This window comes from Dryobates pubescens, assembly GCF_014839835.1.
Source record: "Dryobates pubescens isolate bDryPub1 chromosome W unlocalized genomic scaffold, bDryPub1.pri SUPER_W_unloc_1, whole genome shotgun sequence".
NCBI classification, from domain to species: domain Eukaryota; kingdom Metazoa; phylum Chordata; class Aves; order Piciformes; family Picidae; genus Dryobates; species Dryobates pubescens.
In genome coordinates this window covers 1-16,187 of record NW_026530688.1, presented here as the reverse complement: position 1 = coordinate 16,187, position 16,187 = coordinate 1, and the positions used below count along the sequence as shown (strand labels likewise).

Genomic DNA, 16,187 nt, shown 5'->3' with positions numbered 1-16,187 from the left:
CTTGGACAACTTACCACCACCCTCTCACCAGAATAGGGGTCATCGGGATCCCCCAAATCCTCCTCCTCCCCCTCCTTCACCTCCCCGAACGAGAGGTAGGGCTAGGAATGACAGGAATTAAGAGAATGAGGATGAAATAGGGCTACATCCACTATGAGAAGTGCCAATGGGAGGAAATCAGGGAGGAATAGGGTTTGTGACGGTACCTCTCAGTACATTAGATGTTCGTAGTTTCAAGAAAGAGATGGGTACCTTATTAGATGATCCCTTAGGTGTAGCTGAGAGGCTGGATCAATTTTTGGGCCCCAATACATATACTTGGAAAGAGATACAGTCTATTTTAAGTATTCTATTCACTGCAGAGGAAAGAAACATGATTAGACAGGCTGGTATGAGAATATAGGAGAGGCAGAATCAGGGGGGGCCACCAGGAGATCAGAAGTGGCCTAATCAAGACCCTGGGTGGGACCATCAGCAGCCCCAGGGGAGACAGAATATGAGTGACCTGAGAACTATAATAATACAAGGAATTAGGGAAGCTGTTCCTAAAGGACAGAATTTTGATAAAGCCTTTAGTGACCAACAGAGGAAAGACGAATCTCCTACTGAGTGGATGGAAAGATTGAAGAAAAGCTTGCAGATGTATTCTGGAATAGACCCCAATTCTGCAGTTGGAGTGACCCTTATCAGGACGCAGTTTGTAGCAAAATCATGGGGAGATATTAGGAAGAAGTTGGAAAAAATCGAAGACTGGCAAGACAGGGGATTAGAAGAGTTACTACGGGAAGCTCAGAAGGTATATGTAAGGAGAGATGAAGTTAAACAAAAACCAAAAGCTAAATTGTTTGTAACTGCTGTAAGATAAAGTCAGAAACCACAGGAAACAACACAGGAGTGGAAATGGGATGACAGGGTTCAGAAAAATGGAGTCCCCGTTTGTTATTACTGCAATAAAAAGGGACATATCCAGAGGAAATGTAGACAAAAGGAGAAAGATGAGAAAATGTTTAAGGAAGATTAGGGGTGTCGGGGGCTGTATATTTTGGGGACAAGAACATCAAACGAGCCCTTGATAAAGTTACTGGTAGGTCCCCAGAAGGAGGAGGTGACCTTTTTGGTAGATACAGGAGCAGAAAAATCAACTAATTCCTAAGGGGGTTGAGGAAGGAAAAAAAAACAGCAATAGTAATTGGAGCTAGAGGGGAACCTTTTAAGGTGTCACTACTTGAAAATATAGAAATAGAATCGGAAAAAAGGATTTGTCTAAATGATTTGTTAGTTGTTTCAGAAGCTGAATACAATCTCTTGGGAAGAGATTTAATTATAAAATTAAAATTTAATTTGGAGAGTCAGGGAGATGGTTTGAGTGTTCGATTATGTAAGCTAACTGAAAAAGATGAAAAAGGTATAAGTCCAGAAGTTTGGTATAAATATGGCAGTAGAGGAAAAATTGATATGGATCCAATAAAAATTCAAATAACAGACCCAGGTAATCCTATACGTATAAAGCAATATCCCATACCATTAGAAGGGAGAAAGGGTCTGAAACATATCATAGATGAATTAATAAACAAAGGAACATTAGAACCCTGTATGTCTCCTCATAATACCCCAATCTTACCGATAAAGAAATCAGATGGAACTTATCAGTTAGTACAGGATTTAAGAGCAATAAATCAGAGAACATTAACTAAATTCCCTGTAGTAGCAAACCCATATACATTGTTGAGTCATTTGACCCCAGAATATACTTGGTACAGTGTGATAGATTTGAAAGATGCTTGTGGTGGTTTGAAAGGAAAGGCTCTGCTTTCCCTCCCCCACTGAGAAAGAGACCACGGCTAAACCCAGTCGGAGAAATGAGATTATATTTTACAAGGAAACAGATTATATGTAACACAACAAATACAGGTATTTTACAATATATACAGGAATATACAGCAAATGAACTCAACCAGAAACCAGACCCCCCACAGAGGGGGCTTCCCCCTGTGCCCCCTTCACCCCCCTATCTCCCTTCTCCCCCAAGAGAGGTAGAAAAGAGATGTGGACAGTTAACAGGGCAGGAAAGGAAGAAAGGACTGGCACAGGGAGTTAGTATCTTATCTTAGTTGGCCAGAATCCCAGAAGCAGATCCAGCCGAGAGGGACAGCGAAGGAAGGAAGACTGAGAGAAAGTTCCCAGCTGCGCCTGGCCCAACCTCACCTCCCACAATCCTACCAATGAAATTCGTTTAGAATACCAAAATATTTTACAAACATTTAGCCAGTGTGCCCCTTCCTTAAAGGCACAGCGTCAAACGGCCACAGTCCACCCCTTCTAAACAATTTCATTAGTCGTTCACACTGTCCATCCAATCGGAAACAATATTTACAGTTCGTGAATAAAGTTCATAGTCCGTTCCGGCTATACTCAGATGTAGACGATTCAGAAGTCCAAAAAAGTCAGGAAATAAGAGAATGGAAACCAGCTTGTCTCTCTGCAGACGAAGTGAAGAAAAGGCAAACAGGAACACAGGGACTCTCAGTTGACTCAGGGCTCTCAGGGTTCGTGCACTGTAGATTCCTCAGGGATTCTTCCTTTGGGCCCTGAGTCAACTTAATTTAAATGGCTAATTATGAATTGGGGGTCAAAAACATTAGAAACTATGTGATGGCAATTGGGAGAACATTACAACATTTACGGGCTCAAGGGATGTTATCTCAGTCAGTTCCTTTAGATTTCCAAATCCACGAATTTAAACCAGGAGATTGGGTTATGATAAAGATGTGGAAAGAACAAACACTTACACCTCAGTGGGAAGGACCCTTTCAGGTCTTGCTTACTACAGAGACTGCAGTGCGGACAGCCGAGAGAGGATGGACACACGCCACAAGAGTTAAAGGACCTGTGGATCCACCCACCGAATGGACTGTGGTACCCCAAATGGAGGACCTAAGGATGGTCATCAGACGAGTTCCACTATCGGAGCAGGAGTGGTAACGGTCCTTGCCTGAAAACATAAAATTTCCTTGGACAAGGGGATATAATCCAAGCAGATTGGTGGGATTGAAGGAGACAAGACCGGGTAGACCTCTGCAATTGCCACGAAGAAGATCTAGAGCCATGCCTGTGGGCAGCAACCCCATAGGCCATGTGAGTGGAGTTGCAAGTCAAACCAGACTCCTAATTCCCAGGATTAACCCCTCAGAGGGAGAAAGTTGTGGGTATATATATACCATATCCACTCCCTGTGTAAAGTAGAACAGAAAATATTTTCAGGCAAGGAACATCAGTTGTTATTCCATTCCTTTTACCAGGAAGTTGAAATTGGAATCCTTTTTTGCTTACTGTAGAATTGTTGCGAAGTTAGGTTATTATGGCTCAAGCCAAATGTAGTAAAAAGAAGGGGAGGGATTGTGAGAAATTGTGTTGCCTTTAGTATTTGGCTTTCGCAGGGAACATGGGGTTCGGTCATTGGGCTGATTGGTTTGTATTGTTTGGGGCAGTGGGAGAGAGGGGTGGGGCACCAACAGGTCTGAAGACTGGCCGGGTCAAGAGTGCAAGTTTTGTCTCAGTCCTGATGGAGAGGGGTGGGAGCATGTTGGGGAATATATGAATATGTATGTTTTACTATATTAATATGTATGTTTGTCGTCTATATAATTTCAACTCATGTTGTTAAGGTGCGCCTCTAGCAAACTCGCTATGCGCCCAGCTCTGTGTTGCCTTTATTTTATAATAAATGGTTATAAATTTCAGCAGTGAGTTCGTTTCTCAAATGGCCTATTCAGTCCCGGACCGGCCCGGCTCAGCTCGGCTCGGCTCCGTTGACGTCTAAGCTTTGGCGAGGCGTGTCTGCAGGAGGTAATAAAAGCTTTGAGCAGCATTTGCACAATAAAGATTTAACATGGGGATATCAACTCCGTCCCGTGCGTCTCACTGAGGGGAAATAGTTCTGCAAGTTAAAACGGCGTCTCCCCGGGGTGTAAGTATTGCAGAGCGTACCAGTCTCTTTAACAGCCTTCTAGAGCTAGAGAAAGACTCGCCCAGTCATTTGAAGCGTGACGCTGGATCCAGCACGCAGTCTCCTGCGTCGTGTAGGAAGCTAGCTCTTAGCTTTTTGGAAGGGGTACGCAAACGCACGTAAAGCTGGTGTAGGCTGCTGCTGAACCTTCAGAAAATACTGTACGTGACGCTCCAGGCGTGCCGCACGAAGGGTGCTTTGGGCACAGCGCAATGTGTTGGAAGCATCCGCCTCCCGTTGGAGCGCTTTATCAGTGGCCGTGGGCTAAGGCCCCGTTGGTATCCCTTTTCTGGAGAGGAGGGATATGGTGGGAGCAAGCAATTGGCCTGAATGGCAGGTGCGGTGCTGTGGGAGCACTGCTCGGCAGTAGCCAAACCACAGGTGCCTTATCAACACCCTTCTAGCTACGACTACAAAGCACAGCGCTACGAGGGCTGCTACGGGGGAAGGTGCCTCCATCCATCCCACCCAGACCCAAGCCCAAACCGATGCTACAGCGCAGGGATGCAGCCAACTTCATCTTTCTTTAACAGCTATCAAATACAGGGAGATTGGGCGTGGGCGTGCAGGGCTATCCTTTGTTGCCCTGGAACTCTCCGTTACCCGGGCACCTGAGACGCCCACCGTGAGGAGTCCTCGTCCCTTCAATAGCCCCGAGCGGTCAGGTGAAGTTTGGTGATGGGGGTGTGTCAGTAACCCCAGAGCTTCACCCTTATTTAATCTTCCCCGGGAGGAGGTGGAAAGGATTGACCTGAAGGAGGTGGAAAGGGGCACGTGATGGTTCCTTGAAACCGCACTGGTGCAGTGTTTGCTTACTGAAGAGTGGAGCTAGGTAAGGTCTCTTGTTCTGTCCGTGTAAAATGCCTCGGGTATCTAGAAAGAGTTCCCGCTCCGGGGGGCGGGGGAATTAATTTTGAAGAAGCTCGCTGTGGCTTATACGTTCAGAGAGACTGCCTGGAGACCATAGGTTTTAGAAGCCTGTGGCGCCTGGTGGAATTGATGTCTCGCCTCGCAGGCAACGTTGCCGACGCTTTGCTCCAAAGCAGAGAGAGCGAAGGGTTATTAAACAGGGATCCACTGAAGAAGCGTAGAATCCTAGAGCAGCCTGGGTGGGAAGGGGCCTCGAAAGATCACCTGGTACAACCTGTTGCTGGAAAGGGAGCCTAGATGAGAGATGACATATTGCATAATAATAGCATCAACAACTGAAAGTCAGGGGCTTCTAGAAAAATAAGGTTGGAGGCAAGCTTCCAGGTATCGCCTGATGTAGGCCCCTGTCCCAGGAGAGAATAAACTCTACCTAGGTTATTTCTGACAGCTGTCTGTCAGCCTCTCCTAAATATTCTGAGAGTTTTGCTATGGCTCTGAGTGTCATTCATAGATTTTACGACGCAGGGAATTAATTTCTCCCACAGACACCTTCCAAAATGTAAAAGTGTTACTTCTGATACTTGGAGACGCAGTTGTCGGTTTCTTATTAAAACCCCCAAAACAACAAAAGACAAGAGCCTCCCCCCACCCCACCCTCCCAAAAATCACAAAGCCTTGTTTCTCGCTCACTGACTAGAAGGTGGATTAGCTGAAAACAACCTAAGGATTTTTGATGTAATCACCTTCCCTGCTTTGTTAGACCTCTGGCTTTGGTAGAGTCGCTACCTGTGTTTAATTGCAATCACATTCAAGGCTTATTAAAGCGTGGGAACATTCAAATATTATGACGTAGTTGGAATGCTTGAAAGGTGCCCAACGCGGTTATTTTGTGACCGTGTTCCTCGTAAGGAAACTTGATTGGTCAGCAGGAGAAACGACATTTATTCATAGATCCGTTTACAGCTGTGAAGGAATGACAGAAATCGTTTGGGAAACGGGAATAAAGTCCCCCGTAGTCTATTGGAGCAGAGGTGAAATTTGCCATTGACACGGTGAGACAGCAATACGCGTACAAGTCGACTGCTTGAAACAAATGCTGTTGCCCTTTCAGAGGAAACGTCTTAAGGCAGAAGCGCTGTGGACGACTCAGCCGAGAACTGCGCGTGCAGGGACAGCCACGCGTCAGGCCGGTTTGAGCTGCACCATCCCCAGGGCACCACAGGACACCACAGACCGCCCTCGGGCTAGCTTTGGCGACAGCCGCCTACTGTTCTAGGAGCCCCTACCCAGCTTAGCGCAAATCCTATCTTGATCCGCCCTCAAGCCACCAGTGCCAGGGACACACTTTGTTCTTTATTTTCTCCCAGGAGGTGTGCAGCTTAGAGACGTCTGCAGCTGAAGCGGGGCTTTCAGGCAACCGCTGAGAGCAACTTCTGTTGGTTGTGCGAAACGTTCTGGAATATTAACACCTGGCCTATTCTGGCCTGGCCTGGCCCGGCCCGGCCCGGCCCGGCCCGGCCAAAGCAGTCATTTGACTGGAGGGAGCAGCACCAGAAAGGCGCCAGCACGTCTGGGGTGGACTTGACGAGAAAGAGTACTTCTAGCCAGAGCGGCCTCTTCTGAGCCCTCGTGGAGCGCCCATCACATCGCGGCACTAGGCGGCACAGATCCCGCCGCGGAGGCACAGATCCCGCCGCGGCGGCACGTCCAATGTCTTCTGTCTCCCTGCCCAGGTTGGATCCCTCCGCGCCCAGGTCGGATGCCTCCGCGCCTCGCGGCAACACTATCTCATCTAGTGATGAACAGAAAATTCTCATCAACAGAATAACCGGGTAGACAAGAATTTTCCTCGTTAGCTGAAATGCTGGAATGCAGGGAGGGGGAGAGGATTTGGCTGACATCCTTTGCATATGTAAGGAATTGCATTATTTTTCAGTGATTTACTTCTGTTAGTCCTAGTCAAGATGGTCTTTTGTATTACATAAAGGACACCCGGATGATATGTATACTTCTGCTATTTTTAGATATATAACATTTGTATCGATAGGAAGCATCTGGACTTTTCTGTGAAATATTGACATGCCTCTGTGATGATAGACAGATAACTTTTTGTATAAAAACTCTCTGAAGGGACACAGGTCTTTTGAAATTATTCTACTTGTGTCCGGCGCCTAAATAGAAGGATAATACAAGAAACTTACTGAGTCGCTTGTGTATCTTTTTCTAAGTCACTAGGAGCCCCTACCCAGCTTGGGATCGTGGCAGGACGACTCTGTTTGGCTGTTGGACCTGCTGAGGAGCCGGACCTCTCCGGGCCCGTCGAGTAATTCTCGAGGGGAGCTCCACTGCTCACCAGATTGCTGCAGGAACAGACAAGACTGCCAGGGAAGAGAAGCTATGCTTCTGTAAAAGGGGTAACTCCATAAGTCATGAGGGGACGCCCTGCGCGGGAGAGAGGCATTTATTGCACCCCTAGGTAAAAGAGCTCTTGGGTTGGGACCAGTGGGGTCCCAAAGGTAAGTATAAGGATTGTTTATATATTATGAACATTGTTTGTAGTATGGGACCAGGCTGGTCCCAAAGGGAATTATAAGTATTGTTTAAGTGTGCGAGGGGCCAAGAGGGTCCCTAAAGAACATAAAATATTAGAAATATTTTTTAGGTTTTGAATGTGTGGCTGAGTGTGTGGCCAATAACTGTGTGTTAAGGACCGGTCATTATTGTTGTAATTGTATTTGTATTTGTTTTGTGTTCTGTGTGCTGTAAAAAGACAGTACTGTGTTGTATTGTGTAAAATGGGAGGGAGACAAAGTAGTGAGATCCCAAGACATAGCCCACTTGGTTGTATAATTGCCCACTGGGGGGAAATTGGAGGCCCCCCAGCAGGGTCAACAAATCAAAAGACTCTAATTAAATATTGTACCCGGTGGTGGTCATTATATAAATTAGACAGTGGAGAGAAATGGCCTGGAAATAGGAGTCTGGAGTATGATACTTTACTGCAATTGATGTTGTTTTTAAGAAGAGAAAAGAAATGGGATGAGACAATATATGCTGATATGTTTTTCTATCTCCGAGAGCATCCGGAGTTTCAAAGGGACTGTGGTATCAGAGCTCCCTCTGATCCAATGGTTTTGGCCCTTGAAAAAGAAAACAAGGCCAAGAATAAGAGGCAGACACGGTTGAAAAGGTGTTGCTCTACGTGTAGCATAGGGCAGAGGTGTCTTAAACTTGAGGAATTAAAGGACCTGCCTGAATTTTATCAGTCTCCAGGAAAATTGCAAGAGGTAGTGACAGAGAGTTCGGAAAATAATGTAGGAAGTTCTGGGAGTGGCAGCAATTCAGATAGTGATACTGGAGTCGGTTCCCAGAGCTATGCTCAGAGAAGCCCAGTGGCAAGAAGGACCCAAGGACAGCAAGCAAATGCCCCGGCTTCCCAGGCACTCATTCAAGCCCCCCTGCGACAAGCAGTAGGGCCTGAGGGGGACCCAGTTTGGATTAAGGTGCCTTTTACAAGTCATGATTTGGATAGTTGGAGAGAAAAGGCTAAAAATTATTGTAACGATCCCACAGGGACAGCTACACATTTTCGATTCATGATTAGGCAGCACAATCCAGACTGGGACGATATCCATTTACTATTAGAACAAATGACCAAAACAGAGAAACAATTAATTGAAAAACATGGATTGGAGCTAGCCACAGAAAGAATTCAAACCCGGGGAGGGGGGGCAAACATTGGAGATGTATTTCCACTCCAAAATCCAGAATGGAATATGAACAATGCCCTGCAAAGGACTAGATTGGAGGAATACCGGGAGTTTGTAGCCAGGGGAATAGAAAAAGCCATTCCGAAAACAATTAACTGGTCTGTGTTATACTCGGTCAGACAAGGACCTGGTGAATCACCCTCGGAATTCTTAGATAAGCTGAGGGAAGTCATGAGGAAAAACACCTCTCTTGACCCCAGATCAGAAGTAGGTATACAACTGGTATCCCTATTTATTGGGCAATCTGCTAGTGATATCAGAAAGAAGTTGCAAAAGTTGTCACCCCCACAGGGAAGGGATTTAGAGGCACTTTTGGATGGAGCATGGAGAGTATTCTCTAACAGGGAAGAAGAAAATAGGAGAAAAGAAAAGAGAATGTTGGTAGCAGCGTTACAGGAAAGTAAGGAGACTAAAGGGACTAATAGAGTACAGTTGGAAAAAGATCAGTGTGCGATTTGCAAAAAGAAGGGACACTGGAAAAGAGAATGTCCAGAGAGGAAAAAGAAAAATAGAATACAGGCACAACTAGAAGAGGATGACTAGGGAGGACCGGAGGAGACTATAAATACCCTAGCAGATCCTCTGGTTTACCGTCTTGGATCTGTAGATGCCTTTTTCTATTTACCCCTGGCCCCTGAGAGCCAGCTACTGTTTGCCTTTGAATGGGAGAACCCAGAAACTAACTGAAAGTGTCAATTAACTTGGACAGTCTTGCCCCAAGGATTTAAGAACAGCCCTACTATCTTTGGAAATCAGCTTGCAAAAGAATTAGAAAAGTGGGACAAGCCAGAAGGCAAGGGAGTTCTGCTACAGTATGTAGATGACATCCTGCTGGCCACGAAGACCAGGATGGATTGTGAAAGATGGACTGTGAGTATGCTGAATTTCCTGGGACCGAATGGGTATCGAGTTTCCCCACACAAAGCCCAAATAGTACAGCAACAAGTAACCTACTTGGGATATGAATTAACAGCAGGACAACGAGTGCTGGGCCCCAAAAGAAAGGAGGCCATCTGTTCTATTCCACTTCCAAACACAGTAAAGGCACTCCGAACCTTTTTGGGAATGACAGGGTGGTGCCGGTTGTGGATTTATAATTATGGCCTACTTGTGAAACCCCTCTATGAGAAAGAGACTAAGGACTTGCAATGGAATGGAGAAGCTGAACAAGCTTTCCGTACCTTAAAGAAGGAATTGATGAGGGCACCAGCACTAGGCCTACCTGATGTCACTAAACCTTTTTTATTGTATTCCCATGAAAGCCAAGGGATAGCACTTGGAGTCCTAGCACAAACCTTAGGACCCTACCAAAGGGCGGTGGCATACCTCTCTAAACAACTGGATGAGGTAAGCAAGGGATGGCCAGGATGCCTGAGGGCTGTGGCAGCAGTTGTAATTAACATTCAAGAGTCTTGAAAATTCACGATGGGGCAGAAGATCACGGTCCTGGTATCACACACCATCTCTGCTGTTCTAGAAGCCAAGGGAGGACACTGGCTGTCTCCGCAACGATTTCTTAAATACCAAGCCATCCTAGTGGAGCAGGATGATGTAGAAATTAAAGTTGCTAACTTTGTCAATCCAGCTTCTTTCCTCCAGGGTGGTGATGGAGAACCAGTTATTCATGATTGTTTGGAAACAATTGAGGCCACTTATTCCAGCAGACCTGACCTGAAGGAAGAACCCCTGGAAAAGGCAGACCATAACTGGTACACTGATGGAAGCAGTTTTGTGATCCAGGGAGAAAGAAAAGCTGGGTACGCTGTAACTACAGGAGAAGAGGTAATCGAGGCAGAAGCCCTACCAAGTAACACCTCCGCTCAAAAGGCAGAGATAATAGCACTCACCAGAGCTCTTGAGCTTTCCCAAGGGAAAAGTGCAAACATATGGACTGACTCCAAGTATGCCTTTGGGGTGGTACATGCCCATGGAGCCATTTGGAAGGAAAGAGGACTGTTGACATCTCAAGGAATAGGTATTAAGCATACTGAGGCTGCTAGAAGCAGTGCAGAAGCCAAGCAAAGTAGCCATAATGCACTGCAAAGCACACTGGTCAAGAAAGAGGCAACAGACTGGCAGATGAAACAGCAAAAAGGGTGGCCAGGGAGGGGAGGAAGGTGTCAGGGTTTGTTTTGATCCCAGATGGTAAACTGTCAATTGAGCAAAAAGAGCCAGAACCTGTGTATAGCACAGAGGATCAGAAATTAGTTGAAGACCTTTTGGGGAATCGGATAGGAAAGGGCTGGGCCAGGACACCGGATGGGAAATTAATCATTCCCACTAACCTTCTCTGGGCTTTTGTTCAGATGGAACATGCAAAGACTCACTGGGGAACAGAAGCCCTGTATCGAAAACTGGTTCAGGAGTGTATAGCACGGAAGTTATACACCACGGTCGAACAGGTAACCCGGCACTGTGAGGTGTGTCTTAAGGCTAACCCCAAAGTAAGGAGAGGAGTTAGACTGGGACAAATTAGCAAAGGAAATTATCCAGGACAACAATGGCAAATTGATTTTACTGAGCTCCCAAGAAAGGGGGGATACAGGTACCTGTTGGTACTCACTGACACCTTCTCTGGTTGGCCAGAAGCATTTCCCTGCCGCACAAACAAAGCACGGGAGGTTACTAAGGCAGTGTTACAAGAGATAATACCTCGTTTTGGGGTACCTGCTGCTATTTCCTCAGACAGGGGACCTCATTTTGTGGCCAAGGTGGTACAACAAGTGAGCAAAATTTTAGGGATTGATTGGCAACTCCACACCCCCTACAATCCACATTCGAGTGGGCAAGTGGAGAAAATGAACCATTTAATCAAAAATCAGATAGTAAAAATTGGACAGGAAGCAAACCTTCCTTGGCCACAAGCATTACCCTGTTGCGAATTCGAACTAAGCAAAGAATAAAGGAAGGGTTGAGCCCATTTGAAATCCTGTTTGGAAGACCTTATGTAGTAGGCACTATGGACCCTTCTGAACCAGGGCAATTTAGAGAGGAAATGTTGAACAAGTATGTTCAGCAGATTTATAAGAACCTGAGCATTGTCAACAAACAGGTGATTGGAACCAATGTGAGAGGGTTAGACAGACCAGTCCATGATGTGGAACCTGGAGATTATGTCTATGTCAGATTTCTTTCCGAGAACCCTCTGGAGCCCAAGTGGACTGGACCATACCAGGTGTTACTGACATTTAGCCAGATTCGGAATCAATACGGCTGACCAATATGATCGGGTATTGATCCTTTATTGTTCCAGTATTGCAGGCCTATGGCTCAGGCCTATGGTGAAAGCATGGCACAGTAAAGCATGGAAGGAAAGGAGATAGGACAGGCAGGAAAAGAAGTGCGTAGCAAGGAAACTGCTACAATTTATATAACCTTGGTGTGCCTTTTTGGCATGGACTCATTGGTTCCCTATGAGTGACCACACATCACACTATTGTAGATTATTGGTCCAACTACGGATGACACGCGAGGTTTGTTGATGCAGGTGCATGTCCTGTTGTCCCAAGATAACTTACTATATTTCTAGCTACCAGCGTCTTGTTTTAGTTACAGTTCTGCAAGCACAGCACTGTTTTGGCATACTGGTAGCTGGCTCTGCACTTATGCTGAGCATGGCCTACCACCATGTCAGGCTCTAGGCCTGTACTGCCAGATTGCTCACACTGCTCGTCACTGGCATTCCCACAAATCCCCCTTTTTGTTTTTGTGAGCAATCTGGTCATGGGAGTTATTCTCATCCCATACAGGACACTACTTGCATACACAGAAGCAAGCAAGGTAAAGCTAATCTGTATAGCAAAAGCAAGAGTTCTGTAGTGCAGCATGTCTAACAGACTGATGTAACCCGTACAAAGCACAAAGCTTAAGTTGAACTAGTTACAACAGATTTAGGCACAAATGTAATCCTTAGCACTGTCTTTTACAATCTGCCTTAGGGTTATGTTGCATCTTTATTTTCTCTAGGATGGTCAAAAATCATGAATTGTTTAATGTTAGCAAGATTTCTTTGATCTGTAAAGGTAGATCTGGCCAGGCTCTAGCTTCACAGACAGAAAACTTGCAGGCAAACAGCAAGAGCAAAAAGAACTTCATTGCATTGCCCAATATAAAATTACACATAATAGCGTGATTTTGCTCATCCTAGTTATTCTAATCTCTTAACGTTCACACAACAGTTAAGCAGTCACGACACTCAGTTATAAGTTAGATGCTTTCTGTTGACATCTTGGATCATCGTGACAATCGTTGAGGTCAGTGCTAGGCAGGTTTGCTGGCTGTCATTTTCATGACAGTTGTGTTGTGTGTCTTGTAGTGAGAGGGTTACAGCACTTCTAGGGTTGATGTTTCTAGGGTTACAGCATCTCTAGGGTTACCATGAGCTAATTTTTTCTGCTATGGGGGTATTCTCTCTTTCCCCCCCTTTTTTTTTTGGTTGTTGTTTTGGTTTGGTTTTTTGTTTGGCAAAATGTAAAGATGGAACTCTATCCCCTAGGATGTCTGCATTCAGAGGCACACTTAGTTAACAAGAAAGAAGACAATGTTATCAAACAACCATAATAGTCAGTCCTAATTCACATGGTGCCGTGGTACATTCTTCTGAATGATGTTTGTGATCCCAGATGATCGATGTTCAGCTTCATGGGAAATGCTGTTTCCTCATGGTCTTGATTCTTCTGCCGTTGTTTATTGCGATGATCGCAGGTAGCAGGAAAGAAGGCTCAAGGTGACCTAATTGTGGCCATCCAGTATCTGAAGAGAGCCTACAAGAAAGCTGGGGAGGGACATCCTAGCATGTCAGGAAATGACAGGACTAGGGAGAATGGAATAAGGCTGGGGATGGGAAGAGTCAGGCTGGATATGAGGAAGAAATTCTTCACCGTGAGCGTGGTGAAGCCCTGGAATGGGTTGTCCAGGGAGGTGGCTGAGGCCCCATGCCTGGAAGTATTCGAGACCAGGCTGGATGAGGCTCTAGTCTGCCTGACCCAGTATGAGGAGTCCCTGCCCATGGCAGTGTGGTTGGAACTAAATGATCCTTGTGGTCCTTTCCAACCCTGACTCATTCTATGAGTCTATGATTCCACATATTTTGTAACTAATTATTTGTTGTTTTTAATGTGAGCTATTGTCAATTTTTAAATTGATTTTCTCTTTCTTCTTTTTTTTAAATATTTTAAAATCTATTTTTAATAAATCTGTTTCATTTGGTTTTGATTTTATTATGTATATTATTTTTGTTTTCTAAGTTTAATTTGAATATATCTTTTCCACTACTTTTGCATAGTTTTAATTGTTTTGTTCGATTTTTAACTTCTTTTTATTGCAATTTATTTTTTGTAAATTATTTTTATATGTTTTCTGTTTAATTCTAACTTGGTTCATTGTATTTTCTGTTGTATTTTTGATGTATTTCTTTTAGTAGGCACTATGGACCCTTCTGAACCAGGGCAATTTAGAGAGGAAATGTTGAACAAGTATGTTCAGCAGATTTATAAGAACCTGAGCATTGTCAACAAACAGGTGATTGGAACCAATGTGAGAGGGTTAGACAGACCAGTCCATGATGTGGAACCTGGAGATTATGTCTATATCAGATCTCTTTCAGAGAACCCTCTGGAGCCCAAGTGGACTGGACCATACCAGGTGTTACTGACATCCTTCACAGCCATCAAAATCAAGGAACAAGCTGCTTGGATTCACCACACCAGAGTCAAGAAGACCTCATCGAGAGAATGGCAACTCGAATCCCAGGGGCCCCTGAAGCTCAAGTTGTATCGATGATTGTGATTTGTTTGTTGATTGATACTATTAAGGGATGGGAAGGAAATATGTACTTAAATGTTAGTCAAGAATTGGCTTTGCAAACTAATCTCTCTAACTGTTGGATATGCACTGAACTTCCTCGAGGCCAAATGAGGACCCCTTTATTTGGGGTAGCCTCAATGAATTGGACTTGGGGGCCATCAGACTGGGTGACTACATCTGATAGTAACTTCCACAATTGTCAGCATGGGAAAGATAGCTCAGAAAGCCTGGGTCCAAAGTTTGACTTATTAATTGTAGATCCTTCACGAACCCTTTTTGTAGAAAGCAATGAAAATAGTGAAAATAAGGTAGGATGGCAAAACTTAACAGGGTTGGGCTGCAGTTGGAATTACTCTTCTCCTGGAGAAGTCTCAGGTGTCAATCCATGGGTTCAGGGAAATGGCTGTACCTCTTCTAAAGAAAACAGGCTGGATGTTGTAGGGGCTGGTGTAGCCCTACTAAGTCAAACTAGTTGCTTACTCCCTTATGGATATTGGTGGTTATGTGGAGATGGGTATGCCAGAAAAAGCTTACCCCCAAAATGGACAGGAGTTTGCACTGCAGGCTACTTAATCCCACAAATCACTGTCCATCATGAGATCCTGCCTAGAGGATATTGGAGAACTCTTTGGAGAAGACACAGAAGGACAGCAAATCCCCTTGTCAGATACAACACTGGATATCACAGTTTTGTTCGAGCATTGATCCCTGCACTAGGCGTTGTACAACGTGAAAAAGCAATAGTAAATATATCAGCTACAATGGAAATCATTGCTAATTCAGCAGCTGATGCGGTGCAGAATCTGCAGGTGGAAGTTAAGTCTGTGAGCAGTGTGTCACTACAAAACAGGCTGGCTTTGGATATTATTACAGCTGAAATGGGAGGGGTGTGGACCTTGATAAACACCACTTGTTGCACCTATGTAGATAAGTCAGGACAAATTAAAACTGATGTACAAAATATATGGGAACAGGGGAAAGTATTACATGAGGTGAGCAAGGATGATATGGATTATCAGATCTCTGGGAAGAGTTAACCTCATGGATGCCCAATATGCTCTGGCTTAAACAGCTGTTGCTGGGAATTGTAATGATTATTTTATTAATAATATTATTGTTAGTTTTGGTTAAGATAATTATGTGTGCTGGAAAGAGTAGTGTAGAATCCTACCAGAAGTATAAAAATGATAAACTCAGGCATGAGCTGGAAACAGGACATTATTTTAAGAAAATATACTATAGGAATATACTCTTGGCTGTAAGAAAGGGGGGAATTGATGAACAGAAAATTCTCATTAACAGAATAACCAAGTAGATAAGAATTTTCCTTGTTAGCTGAATGCTGGAATGCAGGGAGGGGGAGAGGAGTTGGCAGACAGCCTCTGCATAGATAAGGAATAGCAGGATTTTTCAGTGATATACTTCTGTTAGTCTTGGACAAGAGGGTCTTTTTGTATTAGATAAAGGACACCTGGATGATATGTATACTTCTGCTATTTTTAGATAGATAATCTTTGTATAGATAGGAAGCATCTGGACTTTTCTGTGAAGTATTGACATACCACACATAACTTTCTGTATAAAAGTTTGCCCCAAACTCTCTGAAGACACACAGGCCTTTTGAAATGATTCGACCTGTGTCCGGCGCTAAAATAGAAGCATAATACAAGAAACTTACTGAGTCTCTTGTGTACCTTTCTCTAAGTCATGTGGGAGAAATTAATTCCCTGCGTCGT

At 44.6% G+C, this 16,187-nt stretch overlaps 1 protein-coding gene across 1 annotated transcript; it reads left to right on the top strand.

The window, feature by feature from the left end:
- Nucleotides 1–7,305: 7,305 nt before the first annotated feature.
- Nucleotides 7,306–10,729, top strand: LOC128899633 (uncharacterized). The gene is given in 4 exon segments (XM_054179251.1): nt 7,306–7,352; nt 7,899–9,046; nt 9,254–10,628; nt 10,630–10,729. Coding segments are annotated over 4 exon segments (2,670 nt in total).
- The last annotated feature ends 5,458 nt before the right edge of the window (nt 10,730–16,187 follow it).